At 48.7% G+C, this 19,548-nt stretch overlaps 1 protein-coding gene across 2 annotated transcripts; it reads left to right on the forward strand.

Moving 5' to 3' along the window:
- Positions 1-780: 780 nt before the first annotated feature.
- On the forward strand, positions 781-18,861 carry LOC129174044 (disco-interacting protein 2 homolog C-like). Of its 2 annotated transcripts, none has more exons than XM_054765605.1 (38): positions 781-1,183; positions 5,331-5,402; positions 5,824-5,928; positions 6,012-6,137; positions 6,225-6,515; positions 6,604-6,726; positions 6,832-6,978; positions 7,222-7,341; positions 7,430-7,627; positions 7,876-7,967; positions 8,371-8,481; positions 8,912-9,035; positions 9,198-9,307; positions 9,399-9,501; positions 9,582-9,646; positions 9,776-9,869; positions 9,964-10,083; positions 10,541-10,655; positions 10,856-10,995; positions 11,542-11,678; positions 11,740-11,948; positions 12,165-12,279; positions 12,765-12,966; positions 13,032-13,132; positions 13,199-13,279; positions 13,584-13,707; positions 13,783-13,904; positions 14,008-14,119; positions 14,203-14,312; positions 14,398-14,528; positions 14,999-15,167; positions 15,246-15,416; positions 15,532-15,593; positions 15,659-15,716; positions 16,958-17,032; positions 17,101-17,275; positions 17,409-17,532; positions 18,015-18,861. In XM_054765605.1, exons 1-38 carry the CDS (start codon positions 1,105-1,107, stop codon positions 18,265-18,267), a joined length of 4,866 nt encoding a protein of 1,621 aa, XP_054621580.1. In that variant the 5' UTR covers positions 781-1,104; the 3' UTR covers positions 18,268-18,861. The 2 variants fall into 2 exon arrangements, with proteins under 2 accessions (XP_054621580.1, XP_054621581.1); XM_054765606.1 differs by having other exon boundaries at positions 6,246-6,515.
- The last annotated feature ends 687 nt before the right edge of the window (positions 18,862-19,548 follow it).

Genomic DNA, 19,548 nt, shown 5'->3' on the forward strand with positions numbered 1-19,548 from the left:
ATCAATAAACTGAAGAAACAAGGGCGGTCTAATAATTTTTTTTCCACTACGTTATGTGGTCAAAATATGACTGATGCAGTTACAAGTAGTATCCAGTAGGGGGCATGGGAGTGCCATCACAACAGTGCTGCAGGATTTGGGCGATGTGATTCCTCGTTGACAATCCAATGGATGAATGGAGGTGTACACAACAGTTAACGTATCTCTGCCACATTATTAACTTTGTTCATGAAACACAGCTCGACTTTTTAATACTGAGCAGGCTACATTTGCAGATGTGGGAAAGGGGAGAAGTTGCTCATCCGTCATGATAACCATCATAACATCATGATTGATACTGGTAATGAGTATTTGCACATTTTTTGGTTTCAACAGCATATTGTATAATGTATTATTCCAATATACATTACATATTATTAATCAATCTCTTAATTGACTACATTTTCTTGTATTGACGGACTTGAAAATTTACGGTTTGTATTGGACAAATACAAATAAATATTTTGTATACAACTTGTAATGTTATAAAGCATATATAAACGGAAAAAAACAGATTGAAATTCAGGAAATCAACTAAAATTAAGAAATTCAATTAAAAATTAATTCGAGATGCTTGTACAAGTATTTGCTTTGTATAGACATTCATACCGTATGTGTATTGTACACAATAACACGTCACTATGTACTAGGTGTGGTTGTTGGCTGCTCCCCCTGCCGGTGATGCCAGGTACTACCGACCATTCCCTCCCTCCCGCCTTCCCTCCTCCAGAGTCACGTGACCCCGCAGCAAGAAGCAAACGGCGCTGCTTCCTCCTGTGGTCTTTTCTCGCCTCCTCATCCCCATCCCCACCGCCGAGCACGACCCACCGCGGCAGTCACGCACCGAGCCCACCGAGCGATCGGCACGTCAGCCATCCGAAGGGTCCGGGCGCCATGGCGGGCCCCCGTTAGAGAGCTACAGCCAGATTTTGGACAACCACCCCCCCACCCCCTTTTGTTCTCTCCCTCGACGCGAATCGTCGCGCTCCTTCGCCGAGGAGAAGCTCTCTTCCTTTGCAGCGAGGAAGAGGAGGAGGCGGAGGAGGAGGAGGTCTTTGAGGCGGAATGGCGGACCGTGAGGCGTCGCCGATACCGTTGGAGATCCGAGCCCGGCTGGCGGAGCTGGAGCTCGAGCTGTCAGAGGGTAAGAATGTCACACACAACCCCCACCATGACCCCCAGCATTACTCCCAGCATTACCCGGTACTCGTGTTATCTCATCGCCATCCTCCCTGGCAGCCCTGACGGAATTTTACCACTAATTGTTAGCTCCCTCCCGCCCCTCCTCACCGCCCACCTCCCGCTCCTCCCATCCAGATGTTTTGTCAGCCAGGAGGACCGGCCCGGCCAGCGCCGTGTAGCCGGCACACGGTGAGCCCAGAGCGGGGTGCCGCTGTGATCTCTGTCCGCCACTCTTTTGTCTCAATGGCCCTCTCCTCTCGGTCCGTTCCGGTTCGGAAAGCGACCCCTTGTTTGACCTTGAGCTGTTGACACAATATGTGAAGGTCTACCCACCTTACCTGTGCGTGTGCGTCCGTGCGTGTGCATGTGTGTGTGCGTGTCACGATGGCATTGCGATGCAGCATCTTTGGCCCTCGGAGGTCCGACATTTGTGCTTCTTGTCTGGATGTTTTTGAGGCCTGCTGCAGCTGAGGATGAGGGTGCTCAGGAATATTTTTCTCTACCCCCTCACCAAACCCCCCAGCCCTCTTTTTACTCACAGTAAGGCAGTGGAGCTCCGTCACAGCTGTTAGGATACATACCATCTCACACTGAAACATTTGCTCCTTATATAATGGAGGCCACATCTTTTATTCATACAGGCTTGGACGGCCTAGAACAGAACTGTTCAACTGGATTGTTCAGGGGGAAACAGTTTCACAAACACTTCTGCCTTCACTATTATTTTTATTTGGTATATCATGTCAATGCAAGGATCTGCCATACCTTCCCTAATATACATAAAAAAACCCGATATTTTTACACAAGTCAAAGATCTTCTCTGTATGACAGAAGCACGCTGCTGTTTTTAAGGACCAACTTAAAAAATGTTAGTCAAAGATCCTCAAAATGACAGGAGCACTGCTGTTTTTAAGGACACAGTGCAAAAACACTAGTCAAAGATCCTCTATATGTTGGGTGCACTGCTGTTTTTAAAGACTTGCTACAAGAAAAGCTAGTCAAAGATCTTTGATATGACAGGAGCGCTCTGCTGTTTTTAACGACCTATTAGAAAATAAGGCTTGTCAAAGATCGACATGACGAGCACTCTGTTGATTATAAGGACATACTTGAAATATTTTCATCAAAGATCCCCTATATGATGCAAGCACTGTTGTTTTTAAGCACTTACTACAGAAACGCTTCTCAAAGATCCCTCTATATGACGGGAGCACTCTGCTGTTTTCAAGGACCTACTAGGAAAAATGCTACTCAAAGATTCCCCATATGACTGGAGCACTCTGCTGTTTTTAAGGACCCCCTAAAAAAAAAAAGCTTGTCAAAGATGATCTACATGACGAGCACTCTTGCTTTTAAGGACCTACTTCAAATATTCAAATATTCTTGTCAAAGATCCTCCATATGACAGAAGCACTCTTGTTTTTAAGCACTTACTACAGAAACGTTTGTCAAAGATCCTCTATATGATGGCAGCACTCTGCTGTTTTTAAGCACCTACTAGAAAAAAATGCCCAAGATTTTCTCTATGACAGGAGTGCTCTGCTGTTTTTAGGAATCTGCTGAAAAAATTTTAGTCGGGCCCAAATTTTGGACTGAACTCTTGGGCTGGTCTGATGTTTTTCTTGGACCGGATTTGGCTGCATGCCACCAGTTGAATAGTGCTGTTCTAGGAACGTGTCCTAGGATGTGCCATGCTTTGCAGTGGACACGGCAGAAGTGTGTGTGTGTGTGTGTGTGTGTGTGTGTGTGTGTGTGTTGCGGAAGGAAAATCACCCAGAATCCTGCTGTTCCACTTAGGCAATGTGTGTTCTATGACGTGTAGTGGTAGGTAGGTGATTGGTGGTACGTTGTTTTTGGTACCAGGAAGGTTCTAGTTGTTGGAACCTTCTCATCTTTGACTCTTTAGGTGTTTGCCGTGTTTTTTTTTGTTTTTTTTTTGTTTTTTTTGTGTGTGTTTTTTTAAGGCTCGTCAAACCTCTCAAGGCTTGAAAGACTGGTGATGCTGCAGACTCATCCAATGCTCAGTCAGGCTCTGAGCTTTTGTCCCGCCGGCCCTGAAGTTACCACCTGAGGCTGTAGCACATGTGGTGCATTTGAGTTACTCACCTGAAATCGGTCTGTTTGTGAAGGCGCTCAGGTGTGATTGCTCTTCACATAAGGAGTCAATGACACGGAGTGTGTGTGAATGTGTGAGAGAGGAGGGGGTGTAAAGCGGTGCATTTAAGGTCAGGTGTTTTTTTTGTTGTTTTTTTTTTTCATCTCATGCTGCAAATTCTCCATCCTTGTCAGGACGTTGTTGAATAATCAGTGAAGTGTTCTCTCCCTCACTTGATCAGGGTAAAACCAATGAGAAGCTGGAGTTTGTGTGTGTGTTTTTTAGTGGGAGTTTGTGCGTCTGCCGGGTATGCATTTAGAATTTTGAGGTTGTCAAGTCGCTCTGTTGTCATGGAGACAGACAAGTTTTGTCTGAAGTGGTTGTTGAAGGTGCACCAATGTCAAGTTCCTATCCGTTCTTGGCTTGTGGAAAGACATGAGACATCGTGCTGTGTTTGGAAGCGACTCTTGGTTTCAAACGTGCGGCAGTCCTCATTGAATGTGGCTTCATGCCGCCATCTTTGTGAACAAGATAGTCCACGTTTGATCCCCTGAAGTCAGGCTATTTTTACACTTGATGACATGTTGACCCACTGAATCACCACGACGACCCACTTTGTTTTTCTGCTGACACATGGCTGTGTGTGTGGTTGTGTGTGTGGGGCCCTTGGCTGTTGTAGTGGACACATGCATCAGCTAATCAGCTTGCGGACGATCTGCAGACCACCACACGGGCCCGTGCATGTGAGTGTGACAGCCCAAGGTCCCAGCGCATGACGCATGCTTGCGCGTGTGTGTGCATGTGTGTGTGTGTGTGTGTGCGCGAGCTGGATCTGGTTACCATGGTTCCTGTGTGTGATGTGATGAGGAAAAGATAGATCAAATAAAAGAGGATCTTGAAGTACACATTTATCAGGAGACAAAGAGAAACAACGAGACTGCAAAGACCGAGGACAAAGTGGGAGCGCCAGCTTGTTTTTATTGTATTGTAGAAGGACGACGTCAAAAACGGAGTTGAACAAAATGTTTCATCCTCTCCACGTCATCCAGCAGAAAAACAAACATCCATCGCCCCTCAGCTGCCTGCCAGACCGCAATCAGGGAACGATGAGGCTGTAATGAGGCTGCAGACACGGGCTGATGCGACACACACACATGTATGCACACGTGCACACACACACACACACACACTCCCTAGCAGGTATCATTAGCCCACTTCTCAAATCTGACGCTCCAGATCCAAGATGGCCGTCTCAGGCCTTCTCTCCAGGAGAGCCGTTGCTAGGCAACTCCCTCCCTGTTCTGCTGCGCTGCGAGGGGAAGATGGCGTCTCCCTGTGGACTCTGTGTGGGTGTGTGTGTGTGTGTGTGTGTGTAAGAGAGGGGATGTTACGTTGCAGCTGATCTGCACGAGCAGATTGGGCCCAGATGTTGTGCACATTCTCTTGGGTAGTTTGAATGTGAAGAAGAACTACTTGCATCTATGTGTGCTGTGATTGGACTTCATCCTGCTTGTCCTCTTGGGTCTTTCCATGAATACGTAGTCAGTAAATTGCTTTGAAGTCCTTTCTACAGTACTTCCTGTCCGGGCAAAAAAAGAATCCAAAGTGCGGCTTTCATTTTTGGGCCTGAAAAGTGGAGAATCTTTCCATTTTCCGCAAAGTCTGTCCAAGTTAGACATTTTGTGTTCCTGTTGTTGTCGAGTCTCAGGATCAATAATTAGTCAAGTGGTGCGTTTAATAGAGTACAAGGAGGAATTTGCTTCTATTAGCCTTGCTGGTCGCACCCTGGGGCTTGTTGAGTGACAGGACATAGTGGCGGCGACTTTAGCATTTTGCCACCACAAGGCACCTTCCAAAGCTAGCAGTTGTGTTGTTATTCTTAGCTTAGCGCATCTATTGATATCCATCTCATATTTTTGTTCTCCACCTCCGAACCCTGCGTGTGTCTCATGGATTGGGCGAGACAGAGGAGGTCGCCTCTGCTCTTTCTCACGCTCTCTCTGTCTGTTTGCAGGCGACATCACTCAGAAGGGTTATGAGAAGAAGAGGTCCAAGCTGATCAGGGCGTACATTCCACACGCTGGAGGTAATTTAGCGACCTCTGACCCCCACTGTCACACAGCTAAAGTACCCCCCCACCCAACCTCCGCTTGAGTATCAATTCGCCAATCACAACGAATACAATCATGTTATATCGATTTAGACACCATTAGCTGGTGTAGGCTAATGCCCCCTCGAGCTCAGCTTGGGCCTGCTCCTCTGTACGTACACGCCACGCCCACGTGTACGTCAGCAGACAAATTCTGACATGATGGAAGCAGCCAATCACATTTTATTTCTCACTTCTTCCATTTAATCCAGAAAAATGTCATTTTTTTCCCCTCTGCCAAATCAAATCATCCTCATATTTGTGTTTTTTTCTTTTTTTGCTGTCTCCGCTGCTGTCGTCAAACTGCTTGTGTGTTTGTTGTGTGTGCACGTGTCCATATGCATGCTCGTCTCTGCAGGTATGGAAGGTCCAATGTCTCACCGGGTCCCGCTCGGGCCTCCCTCTGCCGCCCGCTTCCACCGCCGGCGAACGTCGGGCACGAGAGACGAACGCTACCGCTCAGGTATAGTGGCTCCGCCCACCTGGACAGAACGGGCACCAGGGCGATGATGTCACATAACGGATGCGTCTGTCTCTGTGTCTCAGACGTCCACACGGAGGCGGTGCAAGCTATGTTGGCGCGACATGTGGAGAGGAAGGTGGCGGTGCCCATGCCCTCCAAGAGACGTTCTCTGGTGGTGCAGACATCCATGGACGCCTACACGCCTCCAGGTGACCACACATAACGCCGCAAATCACATGACTTGTAGAGAATAAGTGCAGGAGGAGCAGCAGTAACACCATACTGACTCTCACTAGGCCTGTCGCCTCTGTGCTCAGACTCCTCTTCGGGCTCAGAGGAGGAGGCGGGGCCGGGCGACGATATGTCGGGCATGGAGCACTGGATGGGCCGCCCCTCTCAGCTGGGTCCCGCCCACCTGGGCTCCACCTCCTCCTCGTCCTCATCCACGCAAAGCGGCGGGAGTGGCAATGCCGGGCGGCTGGCTGACTCGCTAGCGCACACGCACATTTCTCACCTGGCGCACCTGGCACACTCGCACCTGGGCCAGTCACACCTGCAGCAGAGCCACCTGGTGCCGTCACATCACGGTAGGACGCCGCTGCCTTTCATGGGGTCCCGCGCAATTCAACTCACGAGTGTGTGTGTGTGTGTGTGTGTGTGTGTGTGCATGTGCAGGCATCGGCCACCTGTCACTGAAGAGGAAAGGAGCGCTGAGCGTCGCTGAGAATGGAGGATCTTTACGGCGGTCCTGTGAGTTTGGATCAGACATGCTGTGGCCGCCCCCGCTGGAATCCGACGGTACTGATGTTGTCACTGTGCCCTGTAGAGACTGAAGTCCGGTCTCATCTCGTCCCCGCAAACAACCGTGAGTCACAGTTGGCTCCCTGTCTGTCCTCCCTCTAGAAAATCACTCGGGACCCCCGGACGTCACAGGCTACTCATCGGACTCGCCCCACTCCCACACGGAGCGCCATCATATGTCCAACATGGGGACCATCGCCCGGAACACGCAGAAGTACGGCAACGCGGAGCGCATGGAGACAGGCGACGGTAAGAGGAAGCTAAAAATAGAGAGAGCTCTAATTGGATGGAGAACTGACCGAGCGCAGGGTTCACGTTTGGACCTGCGTGTCCATTTACTTCATGGAAGGACAACAAATCCTTATTAAAAAAACCTGAGTGCTTCAGCCGAGCCAAGTTTCTAAAGGCCCGTTTTTGCAGGCTAACCTGAGGCCACCATTGTGATCACAGTGACGCTGATGTCTGACATCTTTGCTTTGCTTCCCTTCGCAGGCGTCCCAGTCAGCAGCCGCGTGTCGGCAAAGATCCAACAGCTTGTCAACACGCTCAAGCAACCTCGCCGGCCGCCGCTGCGAGAGTTCTTTGTCGACGACTTTGATGAACTTCTTGAAGGTTAGACGCCGCGCTGTCGCATTCAAAGTCTTCAAGGTTTTCTAGCTCTCCCGCATGCAAGCATCACAGTACATCTCTTCATGTCCAGTCCAACAGCCCGACCCCAACCAGCCTCGTCCCGAGGGGGCTGAGATGATGCCGGTGCGGGGCGACTCACTTGGCGTGGTCACCAACTGGCCCCCCTCACTAGAGGCCGCCCTCCAACGCTGGGGGACCATCTCCCCTAAAGCCCCCTGCCTCACCAGCCTGGACACGTCTGGCAAACCCCTCTACGTCCTCACATATGGTAGGCAGCACGTGTCCTACCGTGTAGTATTTTCAAATATCACGCCGGCATCTGTGCAGCATTTAGACCAAGGGTGTCCAAAGTGTGCCCCCAGGGCCTTTTTACAAAATGAAAAATATCACAATGGCTGCCGTATATATTTTTGGCTTTTTCAGTGTGTTCTCTGTGGAAAACAATTGGACAGCCTTGTTTTTACCTTGCTTTGTGTGCGTGCGTGTGTGTGTGTGTGTGTGTGTGTGTGTGTGCAGGGAAGCTGTGGTCTCGCAGCATCAAGCTGGCCTACAACATCCTCCACAAACTGGGCAGCAAGCAGGAGCCCATGGTGCGACCTGGCGACAGGGTGAGAGCCACGCACTCCACGCCCCGCTGGTCACAAGATCTCACTGACCACCCAGTTTGTGCAGTGTGTTTTTATTCATGCTAATGGATAGTCCTGCATCTTCTTTGTGTTGTCCCATGTAGCCTTGGGCATCTGAATGTGTAATAGATAGCTTTAATCTCTCACTTTAGAATCCCCCTCTCCTCTCATAGACACGTCCTATATAATGACATCACATCCTGTAGAAGTTAGGCATTTCTTTCCTGAGACCGTCTTTTCAGGTGGTATTGATTTGTCGCCTTGCATGCAAGTTTTTATTATTAAATTACTTCTCATTCTTCTCAAAGAACTTATTTATTTTGAAGCCAGAAGAAAAACTTTCCCTTGACATTATGATTAATTTCTGCCGTTGTCTCACCCACAGGTGGCGCTGGTGTTCCCTAACAACGACCCAGTGGCCTTTGTGGTGGCCTTCTACGGCTGCCTGCTAGCAGAGGTTGTCCCAGTTCCCATAGAGGTGCCCCTTAGCCGCAAGGTATGCTGTGACCCCTGCGTCCTACGCCTGCATAACATGTTTATAAAAAGCCCCTCCCATCTGTGCTTGTGTGTCGTTATGGCTACGGCGTGGTGACAGCCTCCCGCCGTCACTTGTGTGTCACAGATGGAGAAACAACCTGCAGTGTTTAATTCATAAAATTTACTGCAGTGCAAGCAGGAAGTTCGGTATTCATGTTTCCATGTGAATACTTTTGGTAAACGTGTGGTCATGTGACATATTAAACATCCATGCTCAACAAGACAAAGTGAATGAAAAATGAAATAAGAGGCTCACATGGTGCCTTAGGGGAGGGGCTGAGGTCCGTCATTCAGCTTTATCGCTCTGTGACACATTTATGGCGTAGTACGGTTAATAGAGACGAGTGATTTACGACAAAGCCGACCCGTCTCCTGCGGTCCTCCAACAGGATGCAGGCAGTCAGCAGATTGGATTCTTGTTGGGGAGCTGTGGTGTCACCGTGGCGCTGACCAGCGACGCCTGCCATAAGGGTCTGCCCAAGAGCGCAACAGGAGAGATTCCACAGTTCAAAGGTGAGAGAGAGCGCATCATCTGTCACGAAGTGAATGGGGGTGGGGCGGGGGTCAGTAGACAATACAACACAGAAAGCTTTGTAACGCTTGTTAAAGGGGACGGTCTAGCCTTGCCTGATTGCTACATGTTAGCATTCGAACCATGCTTTTCTCTGTGTGCAGGGTGGCCCAAACTGCTTTGGTTTGTCACCGAGTCCAAACACCTGTCCAAGCCTCCCAGGGACTGGTTCCCTCACATCAAGGATGCCAACAACGACACCGCCTACATCGAGGTGAGCTCGCTGGCATCCTCACTCTGCGATCTAGCTCAGTCAAGTGTGAAGCAAAGGCCGCGTGTTCTGATCCAAAAGTGTGTTCTCACAGTATAAAACGTGCAAAGACGGCAGCGTGCTGGGCGTCACAGTGACCAGGATCGCTCTGCTCACACACTGCCAGGCCCTCACTCAGTCCTGCTGCTACACTGAGGGTAAGAGTGTACACCCTGTGCAACACAGACCGCCACCTGCTGGCTGCCCGCCAACACTGTTCTAAACGCTCCTTCCACAGCCGAGACCATCGTCAACGTTCTGGACTTTAAGAAGGACGTGGGCCTGTGGCACGGCATCCTGACGGTAAGGGTCAGGGTTCATAACGGGGGGGTTTCCTCTGAGTGTTGTGCCCTGAAGGAAGGGATAAAGGTGATGAACCTACCACAGTTCTCAACTGCTATATATGTGTGCGTGTGTGTGTGTGTTGTGTAGAGTGTAATGAACATGATGCACGTGATCAGTGTGCCCTACTCGCTGATGAAGGTCAACCCTCTATCGTGGATCCAGAAAGTGTGCCAGTACAAAGGTCAGGAACACACTCCACATGTCACTCAGCCCGCCCACTTTATCTGTCCGTCACATAGATTAAATGCAAATGTGTGTGTCTGTCTGTCTCGCAGCCAAGGTGTCATGTGTGAAGTCCAGAGACATGCATTGGGCTCTGGTGGCCCACAAGGACCAGAAAGACATCAACCTGAGCTCGCTGCGCATGCTGCTTGTGGCCGATGGCTCCAACCCTTGTAAGACCTCTTACATCTTGTACAAACATATAATACAGTATATATTCATAACATTTCTTCAAGGTTGGCAGGTCTGTTGTGCTCGACAGGAATAGACATGCTTCTGTGTGTGCTTCCATTTGACACATTGTGAATAGATTGAATCTTCTGGTCCAGGCCTCCACTTTTTCATGTTTTAGCTCGTTAAGAAGCAGCATAATGTCCTTTTTTTTTTTTAGTTTAATTACAGCTGCTTCTCATCATAATTGATCTCATTAGAGAGTCTTTTTTGTGTGAGGGAAGACTTTGAGATCTTCCGTCAATCCAGCCCTTCATCTTGTCTCTTTGTTCGTCGTAGAACTTTGTTAGAACCTGTGTGTCTGTGTCTGAGTCCCGATTGTGACCACCTTTGACAGTGAACAATGGACACTTTACTCCAATTTAGAGTTCTAAATAGAAACATGTCTCTCTCTGTCAGGGTCCATCTCGTCCTGCGATGCCTTCCTCAACGTCTTTCAGACCAAAGGCCTGCGAGCTGAGGTCATCTGTCCCTGCGCCAGCTCGCCCGAGGCCCTGACGGTCGCCATCAGGAGGTACGTGCACAGCTTTACATACACACAAAAGACGTGTGACTGCACGCAGAGAAGCACTGAGGCAGGAAGTGTGTGAATTTGTTACTAGAATGATGTGCGAGACAGACATGATCATGTGACCCTGGCAGGCAACCCAATTTGGAGCCACATTGTTTTTGTCAGAGAAGCAGCTGTTGGGTAATCCTGGTGTGTGTCTCTAGGCCGGTGGAGGACAGCAGTCAGCCTCCAGGCCGTGGCGTCCTGTCCATGCAGGGCCTGAGCTACGGTGTGGTCCGCGTCGACACAGAGGAGCGCCTGTCCGTCCTCACCGTGCAAGACGTCGGCACGGTGGCCCCCGGAGGTGCGTCGGTTCTTGTGTCGCGTGAGCATGTGTACGCAAGAAGAAACACCAGGAGACATGTCAGGTTTTTTTCCTGAAGGTTCTGAATCACAGACCAGTGCCTGCAAATAGAACCGTCATAAGTTGAAGCCCTTCTGTCGCTTTTAATCCTCAAAGAAGGCGGTCATCTGCAGAAAGAACCAACAGTACATAATTCCAGGCGCCACCCAGTGTTCACCACATGAATTACACCGGGGTGTCAAGTTTGTTTTGTTTTTTTCATTCTAAACATTGAGGAAAACATACTAATCACTCGGCCACTGTGCAGCCTATTTGCTAAGATCTGGATGTTTTTTCAAATAGCTTAGCATATACTGACTTACACTGGATTTGTTTTATCATTTTTAATACATGAACCCAAATCCTTTGATATTTCAGTGTGTTTTTTTCCAGTAAGCTTGGACACCCCTGAATTACATCAAGTGATGGACTATTAGGATGTGTGTTGAGTTCACCAGCTTTTTTCAAATGGGCCATGTCTCACACCGGTGTGTCCTCGTCCTCTAGGTCTGGTGTGTGTGGTCAAGCCCGAAGGCGTCCCCCAGCTCTGTCAAACTGATGAGATCGGCGAGCTGTGCGTGTGCGCCATCGCCACCGGCACCTCCTACTACGGCCTCACCGGCATGACAAAGAACACCTTTGAGGTGAGTTAAACTGTGATTGTGTCTTATCTAACAATCATGGAAATCTCACACATGTTTGCAGGTGTACCCGGTGAGCTCCAGCGGCGGGCTTATCAGCGAGTACGCCTTTGTGCGGACCGGCCTGCTGGGCTTCATCGGACCAGGAGGCCTCGTCTTTATCACCGGCAAGATGGACGGCCTCATCATGGTCAGCGGGCGTAGGCACAACGCGGACGACATTGTCGCCACGGCGCTGGCGGTGGAGCCCATGAAGTTTGTCTACAGGGGAAGGTGATTGCCGTTGCTGGCTGACCATATCGAAGTCACTTTGAGAACATCGGTACTTGAAAAGGAGCCAGATGTGATGATGCTCATGATGAATGAGAAACATTAACGGAGGGGACTGTAATGGAAATGCATCTCCCGCCGCCAAGCTTTCATGAGCTTTTTCAATAGGAGCTTAAGTAGAAACTACTGTGAGAGTAACGCTGATGTCCCGCCGTGCAGGATAGCGGTGTTCTCCGTGACCGTGCTGAGGGACGAGAGGATCGTGGTGGTCGCCGAGCAGCGGCCAGACTCCACGGAGGAAGACAGCTTCCAGTGGATGAGCCGTGTTCTGCAGGTAAAGCGCCGCACGTTTGATTCCACGGAGACCAATGAGAACGTATTTTATGTATCATATATTCTCATAAGCCGCACGCTGCTGACCTGACAGTCAGGAAATTGGGGGTTGGAACATCCCATTGTCCACAGGTGTGAATATGAGCGTGAATGGTTGTTTGTATATACTCTGTGTGTGACCAGTCCAGGGTGTACCCTGTCTCACACTGGGATAGGCTTCACTCACCCGTGACCCTAATGAGGATAAGCGCTATATAAGACATATTAATGATTTTATTCTTGTATTTCTACACCCATTATTGTACATTGCATTCAGTATTCATACATTTAGTGATTTGTGTGTCTATGTTACTTTAAAAAAACAAAAAAAAGCAAGTTGTGGTAAAGTGAACATGTGAAGCACAGGAAGTGAACAGACGATGCTGAGACGTGGAAAAGGGGTGCTATTAAATAAACTCTCAACTGTGACTTATGGGTATTTCACAGGCCATAGACAGCATTCACGGGGTGGGCGTGTTCTGCCTGGCTCTGGTTCCGGCCAACACGCTGCCCAAGACGCCTCTGGGTGGCATCCACCTGTCTGAGATCAAGCAGCTGTACCTGGAGGGGGGGTTGCACCCCTGCAATGTCCTCATGTGCCCCCATACCTGCGTCACCAACCTGCCCAAACCCCGGCAGAAGCAGCCAGGTAAAAAACCAACCCGGTTCTGTGTGCACTCTGCAGTACACTAATGTTCCAATCCTGTGTTGCAGAGATCGGTCCCGCCTCTGTGATGGTGGGCAATCTGGTGTCGGGCAAGCGGATCGCTCAGGCCAGTGGGAGAGATCTTGGACAGACTGATGACAACGACCAGGTGACACGAGTCCATTTGTGTCTAAAAACGGTTGTTTTCTGTTCTTACTCGTGGCCTTTGTTCTAGTTCCTCTTCCTGTCGGAGGTTTTGCAGTGGCGAGCTCAGACCACTCCAGACCACGTTCTCTACACTCTGCTCAGCTCCCGGGTAACGATACACAACGTGACATTTTATGTACATGTGTTTTTATTCAGACATACATCATACGCATTTGTCGACATAAAATGACGTGGTGGTGTTAACTCTATCCTAATTACTCACGGTTTTGCAAAAGCAGATTTGTGGTTATGTCAAAATCATTGGCGGCATGGAAAAAAACCAAAATGCTGTATGTTAAAAAATCCTTTATCACCCATTCTTCTTACGCCAAAGTCACAGGTAAATGTGCAAAGAATGACTACTTTGGCTTATGTCGACATGAGTCAGCCAATCCCGCTGTTGTCTCCTGCAGGGGGCGGTCTCCAGCTCGCTCACCTGCCTGCAGCTGCACAAGAGGGCGGAGCGAGTGGCGGCGCTGCTGATGGAGAGAGGCGGCCTCCAGGAAGGGGACCACGTAGCTCTGGTCTACCCGCCAGGTCCGGATGCACTCTTGGCTCACCTCATTCGTTTCTGTGCCGCAAAGCGCTGACCCCGCGTCTGTGTCCCTACAGGTATCGACCTGATTGCAGCCTTCTACGGCAGCCTGTACGCCGGCTGCGTGCCCATCACGGTGCGGCCGCCGCACCCGCAGAACATCTCCACCACGCTGCCAACCGTCAAGATGATTGTGGAGGTGAGAGTGAAGAGTGAAGATGCCACATTAAATGATCCTGTCCAAAATGCTTCCGAGTTTGTCCCCTCACCTTTCTTTGTCCAATTCCTCTTCCCCCATGCAGGTAAGTCACTCTGCATGTGTGATGACCACGGCCGTCATCTGCAAGCTGCTTCGCTCCAAAGAGGCCACGGCGACGGTGGATATCAGGAACTGGCCTCCTGTCCTTGACACAGGTAACACACAAATCAGCTGTCCTTCTTCCATCTCGATAGGACATGTAGCTCAGCAGGCTGTCCTCACTGTGTGTCCACCGCAGATGACCTTCCAAAGAAGAAGCCCCCATCTCTGTACAAACCCACCAACCCTGATGGTTTGGCGTATTTGGACTTCAGCGTGTCGACGACCGGCATGCTGGCCGGTGTTCAGGTCTGCTCAGAAGCCCACCCCAGTTTAAAACATTGCTATCCTGCCTTGTTTGCCATCATTGATCCCTCCTTCCTCCGCCCTACAGATGTCCCATAATGCAGTTGGAGCCTTCTGTCGGTCAGTGAAGCTGCAGTGTGAGCTGTACCCCTCCAGGGAGGTGGCCATCTGTCTCGACCCGTACTGCGGCCTGGGCTTTGTCCTCTGGTGTCTCTGCAGGTTGATAATTGTATTATTTTTGTCTATTTGTATGCCATCCCAGTATCTTCTTAGTAGTGTAACATTTTACTCCACTCAGTATTGTTGTGGCTTTTCCTGGGGTGACTTTCTTCAGGCTTCAGTTTTTTTCACGTGGACTGAGATATTTATGACTTGCGGAGTATTTTAAAATGAAGAACTACATGTGCAGGCAGTCTAATCTGAGAGTTCTTGATGGCATCACATCGCCTGCTTTGTTTTAAATTCCCTGCTAATGAAATCTAAACTTGGCCAGCTGAAATAAATCAGCCTGCAAATCACTTTAGCTAAATAGATGGTCTTGTACCCTTTCCCCCCTTAATGAGGACGACTCACTAATAACCACTTTTATAAAGTATGACCGTGAGACGCTGTCCCCTCTGGAGACACTTCTAAAACAGATGAATGTTCCTTTTTGCCGCATGGAACCATTTAAATGTGTGTTTCTATAGTGTCTACTCGGGCCACCAGTCCATCCTGATCCCGCCGGTGGAGCTGGAGACCAACCCAGCGCTCTGGCTGCTGGCCGTCAGCCAGCTGAGGGTGCGAGACACCTTCTGCTCCTACAGCGTCATGGAGCTGTGCACCAAGGGTCTCGGCCTGCAGACCGAAGCCCTCAAGGTAAGGTTCTTGCTAGTTTAAGGACACGGGTAAGAATCAATCCGTGAGTGACTTTGCATTGTTGGTTCTCTAATGCAGGCTCGTGGTCTAGACCTGTCCCGTGTCCGGGCCTGCGTGGTGGTGGCCGAAGAGAGGCCCAGGATGTCCCTGACGCATTCCTTCTCCAAGCTCTTCAAAGATCTCGGCCTTCACCCGCGTTCTGTCAGCACGGCGTTTGGATGCAGAGTCAACCTGGCCATTTGTTTGCAGGTAAACACGCCACTGAATGCTCCTACTGGTGTTTATTGGTCCAAATACGATTACCATTACATCCCCAGCATCAGTGCATGTGCTCGCATCTTCACCGTACTGTGATTGTCTGCAGGGAACCTCAGGACCAGACCCCACCACAGTCTATGTGGACATGAGGGCGCTCCGCCATGACAGGTTTGTGATGTCACCTCGCCTCACGCAAGGAAACATGTTAGCATGTGTGTTTTTCTTTCTTTCAGGGTACGGCTGGTGGAGAGAGGTTCTCCTCACAGTCTGCCTCTGATGGAGTCCGGCAAGGTGAGCACACCTTCTAGCTCTGGACCCAGTTTAGGGTAGTAAGACTAGAACTGACACCATGGTGACAGTGAGGATATATTTAAAGGTGATTAGTGCGGTTTTACAAGGGACTCTGTAACAGTAGTTTTTTTCCCAGCAACACAAGTTCTGATTAAATGTCAAAAGACTATTTTGGTGCTTGGACTGGACTGCATGTCCTCCCACATTCGCTGAGTCAGGTTTGAGTACACATCCTCCCTGTTCATCTGTGGATATGTGAGCGAGCAGAGCGTCACTCCTCAAGCAGCACAGCATGTGCAAAGCTTCATATCAGGGGTGTCCAAACTGCGGCACATAGCTTGTTTTTTATTCTCAATAAAAAATACAATTAATTCATTATCAATGAACTGTATTAAAAACATTTGGACACTCCTGATCTAGATGAAGCAGGAATGGAGAATAGAAGAGCTCCTGTGTCCCACAAAGACCAAGAGCTTGCTTGAAACCCGGGAGGAAAAAAAGAAGATAATTGAGCAACAAACAGACTTTTGAAGAAATCGTTAACACAGAAAGGGAAAGCAGGCCAGGAAAGTCAGTTTTATTAATAGAACGCAAGCAAATGTTGCTGCCGTCTGCCGCCCCATCTGCTGGTTTATTTCCTCGTCAAGGACTCAAAGAAAGTCTCAGGGTTTTCCACCGTCATGGGAAACGTGGAAAAGGTGAAGATTCCCGTGTGTGCTCATGGCATGATGACATAACACAAAACTACAAATACAGATGCTTTAAAAAAGTGCTGGTTAATACATCACAGCATATCATCACCACCCCCAGATCCCATGCAAATGTGCCCCTATTGGCTTCCTATAGGATTAGTGTGTGTTAGCAGCAGTGATCTGAAGGCAGCGCAAAGCATGGCTGGATTTACTTCCTCTGCTCAAAAGAAGCGACAAGTGCTTGAGAGCTTGCAAACGTCACCAAAATCCTTTCGAAGTGATGCTAGCCGTGTTTAAGCTGACACTCACACTGAGTCATCGATCACTTGGTGGAAGGGAATCAGAGTCTGGTGATTTGGCCTTTTTGACGTCAAAAAACGAATATATATAATATAATCATTTAAGAAATGTATAATATCAAATAAAAATGTTAATCTAAAAAAATATATTACAATAATAATAGTAATAATAAAATGCAAGAGTTTGCCTGGCAGTATACCCACAAAAGGGCAGTAACCGTGGCAACACTGTCTTTCCTTTTCTTTTCAGATCCTTCCTGGAGTCCGCATCATCATCGCCAACCCTGAGACCAAAGGACCCCTGGGGGACTCGCACCTGGGAGAGGTCCTGAGACAACACAGTGGATCATGTGACCTGCCGGCTATGTCGCTAACCACTCTTTTTGGTCACAGATTTGGGTGCACAGCGCTCACAACGGCAGCGGCTACTACAGCGGCTACGGCGAGGAGGTCCTCCAGTCGGACCACTTCAACTCCAGGCTCAGCTTTGGAGACACTCAGACGGTCTGGGCCAGGACGGGCTACCTGGGCTTCCTCCGCCGCACCGAGCTCACCGACGCCAATGGAGGTCATTGTTGACTCTTTATTTTATTGGCTTGATAGCCTGCTGGATTGTACTAGAACCATAGGAGATGGACATTGTAGTTCTGGTATGTGAGCCCATCAACATGTCCGCTCTCTGTCTTTTTTTGTTGGCACAGAGAGACACGATGCTTTGTTCGTGGTCGGCGCCCTGGAGGAGGCCATGGAGCTGCGGGGCATGAGGTACCACCCCATTGACATCGAGACCTCGGTCATCCGCGCACACAAGAGCATCATGGAGTGGTGAGTTCCTCTGTCTCTGTCATCCCAAACAGACGCTTTTGAAATGGTGTGTTTTCACAATATAACATCATAAATGGGGGACAAAAAAAATATACATCAGGCTTTGCTACACATCTTAAAATGAAGCCATCAGTCAGCTACAGACTTGGGAGCTGTAAGTCTGATTATTTTGTTTTTCTTCAGCAAAAATATGCAAAAATGTAATCTCAGCACTGTAGCTCACATAGCTATGCTAGTGTTGCTAACACTCCTTAATGTTACGTTGTTGTGTTATCTGGCATCATATTATACAGAGTGACAGTTTATATGTAAAAAGTAGATCACAATAGTGCTTCTTAGAGCGCTTTTAAACTCTCTAAATTTCAGCATCAACACACTTCCAGCGCACTATTTTGGTCAAAAATACTCAAAGATGATACCTTTCATGTGAATGACTGCTGCCCCCTGGTGGTCCTGGTCATTAACTGATGTGCTCCCCTCAGTGCCGTCTTCCCGTGGACCAACCTGCTGGTGGTGGTGGTGGAGCTGGAAGGCTCGGAGCAGGAGGCGCTGGACCTGGTTCCCATGGTGACCAAGGCGGTGCTGGAGGAGCACTACCTGATCGTGGGCGTGGTGGTGGTGACGGACATCGGCGTCATCCCCATCAACTCGCGTGGCGAGAAGCAGCGCATGCACCTGCGCGACGGCTTCTTGCAGGACCAGCTGGACCCCATCTACGTGGCCTACAACATGTAGCGTGTGTGTGCGTGTGCATATGCGTTCCCCTCCCCCAACTCACCCCTCCTCCCTCCCCTCCAAAAAATCGGTATGGACTTTTTCTTCTTTTTTTTTTTTTTTTTTTTAAGCTTTGTGTGCTCTCGACTCCTCTTTTCACTAGTTGAGCGCCTTGGTGGACCCCCTCCCCTCCGCTAAGGGAAGCCTTATAGGAACACTGTGCACGTGTCGCCTTGTTTATGGGGACAAAAGACGGAGTGAAAGTCTTCACTGAAGGAGAAGGGGCCAGCCAGCTTCTTGTACAAATATAAATATTGTACATTGACATAATCTATATGGAGAGGAACCTAAAAGACAAGGAGGTGTCTAGTAGCCCCTATATGCAGCCCTCTCCACCCACACCCTGTGAGTGTCTGTGTGAGTGTGTGTGAGAGAGACAGGGACATTTTGTGTCGCTTTAATGGGAATTTTAACGGATTTCATCCATCAGCAAGTGGAAAGAGGAAAACAGTTTCAAGCTGCAAGTGGAGTGGAATGTCCATGGATACACAAAGATCGTTTGCCGTGGAAGCATGTCTCTAAATGGTTAAAAAAAAAAAAAAAAAAAAAAAGGGACATTTCCATTGTTTAAAGGGGACGTCAGGTGTGGAAAGGTTGCAGGTCGCAAGACGTTTTGTTTTGCACCCTGACGTCCAAAGGAAGCTGCTGACTGCTAAGCTAACACTGTAGCAATAAAAGACCCAAAGCGACGTTCCCCTTGGTGGGTATTACAATGTTTATCATGATTGAGTGATCTAAAAGGCATAATTTTATCTCTGACGGCGCTAACAAAGTATTAGTCTGTTACACATTAAAAATTGACGTTTACGTTAGCATGGGTGCTATTTAGCTGCACTGCTTTAGCTGAGATGTACCATTTATTCTTCAAATGGTCAATCATTGAAATTATAAATTACTAACATCAGTTAAATTATCCACATTTCAAAATTGATTTGACAACACTTTTAACACTTTTTTTTTTTTACAAGTTTCAGCTTTTTTGTGTGTGTGTAACTTTTTTTTTTTTTTGCTAAAATGTCCAGAGAAAAGCTTGTCCTTTTTGTCTTTAGCACAAATTCTCCGCTCTTATGTGCACTAACTCAGATGTTTATTAAAGTCTAGAATGAATGCAGAAGATTAAAGATGAATATTTATTGAAAAAAATACATAACTAAAACTTGAATATTGTCGGTTTATGCCAAAAAAGTGGCTGTCATCTCGGCTAGCTGGGAGCTGTTAGCATAGTTAGCGGTACTCCACAGA

This window comes from Dunckerocampus dactyliophorus, chromosome 21 (genome assembly GCF_027744805.1).
Source record: "Dunckerocampus dactyliophorus isolate RoL2022-P2 chromosome 21, RoL_Ddac_1.1, whole genome shotgun sequence".
NCBI classification, from domain to species: Eukaryota; Metazoa; Chordata; class Actinopteri; order Syngnathiformes; family Syngnathidae; genus Dunckerocampus; species Dunckerocampus dactyliophorus.

Coding starts and splice junctions, on each gene's coding strand:
- LOC129174044 (XM_054765605.1), top strand. CDS start 1,105: ATGGCGGACCGTGAGGCGTCGCCGATACCGTTGGAGATCCGAGCCCGG. Junction 6,516..6,603: donor CCTGGTGCCGTCACATCACG/GTAGGACGCCGC, acceptor GTGCATGTGCAG/GCATCGGCCACCTGTCACTG. Junction 10,996..11,541: donor CGGCACGGTGGCCCCCGGAG/GTGCGTCGGTTC, acceptor CTCGTCCTCTAG/GTCTGGTGTGTGTGGTCAAG.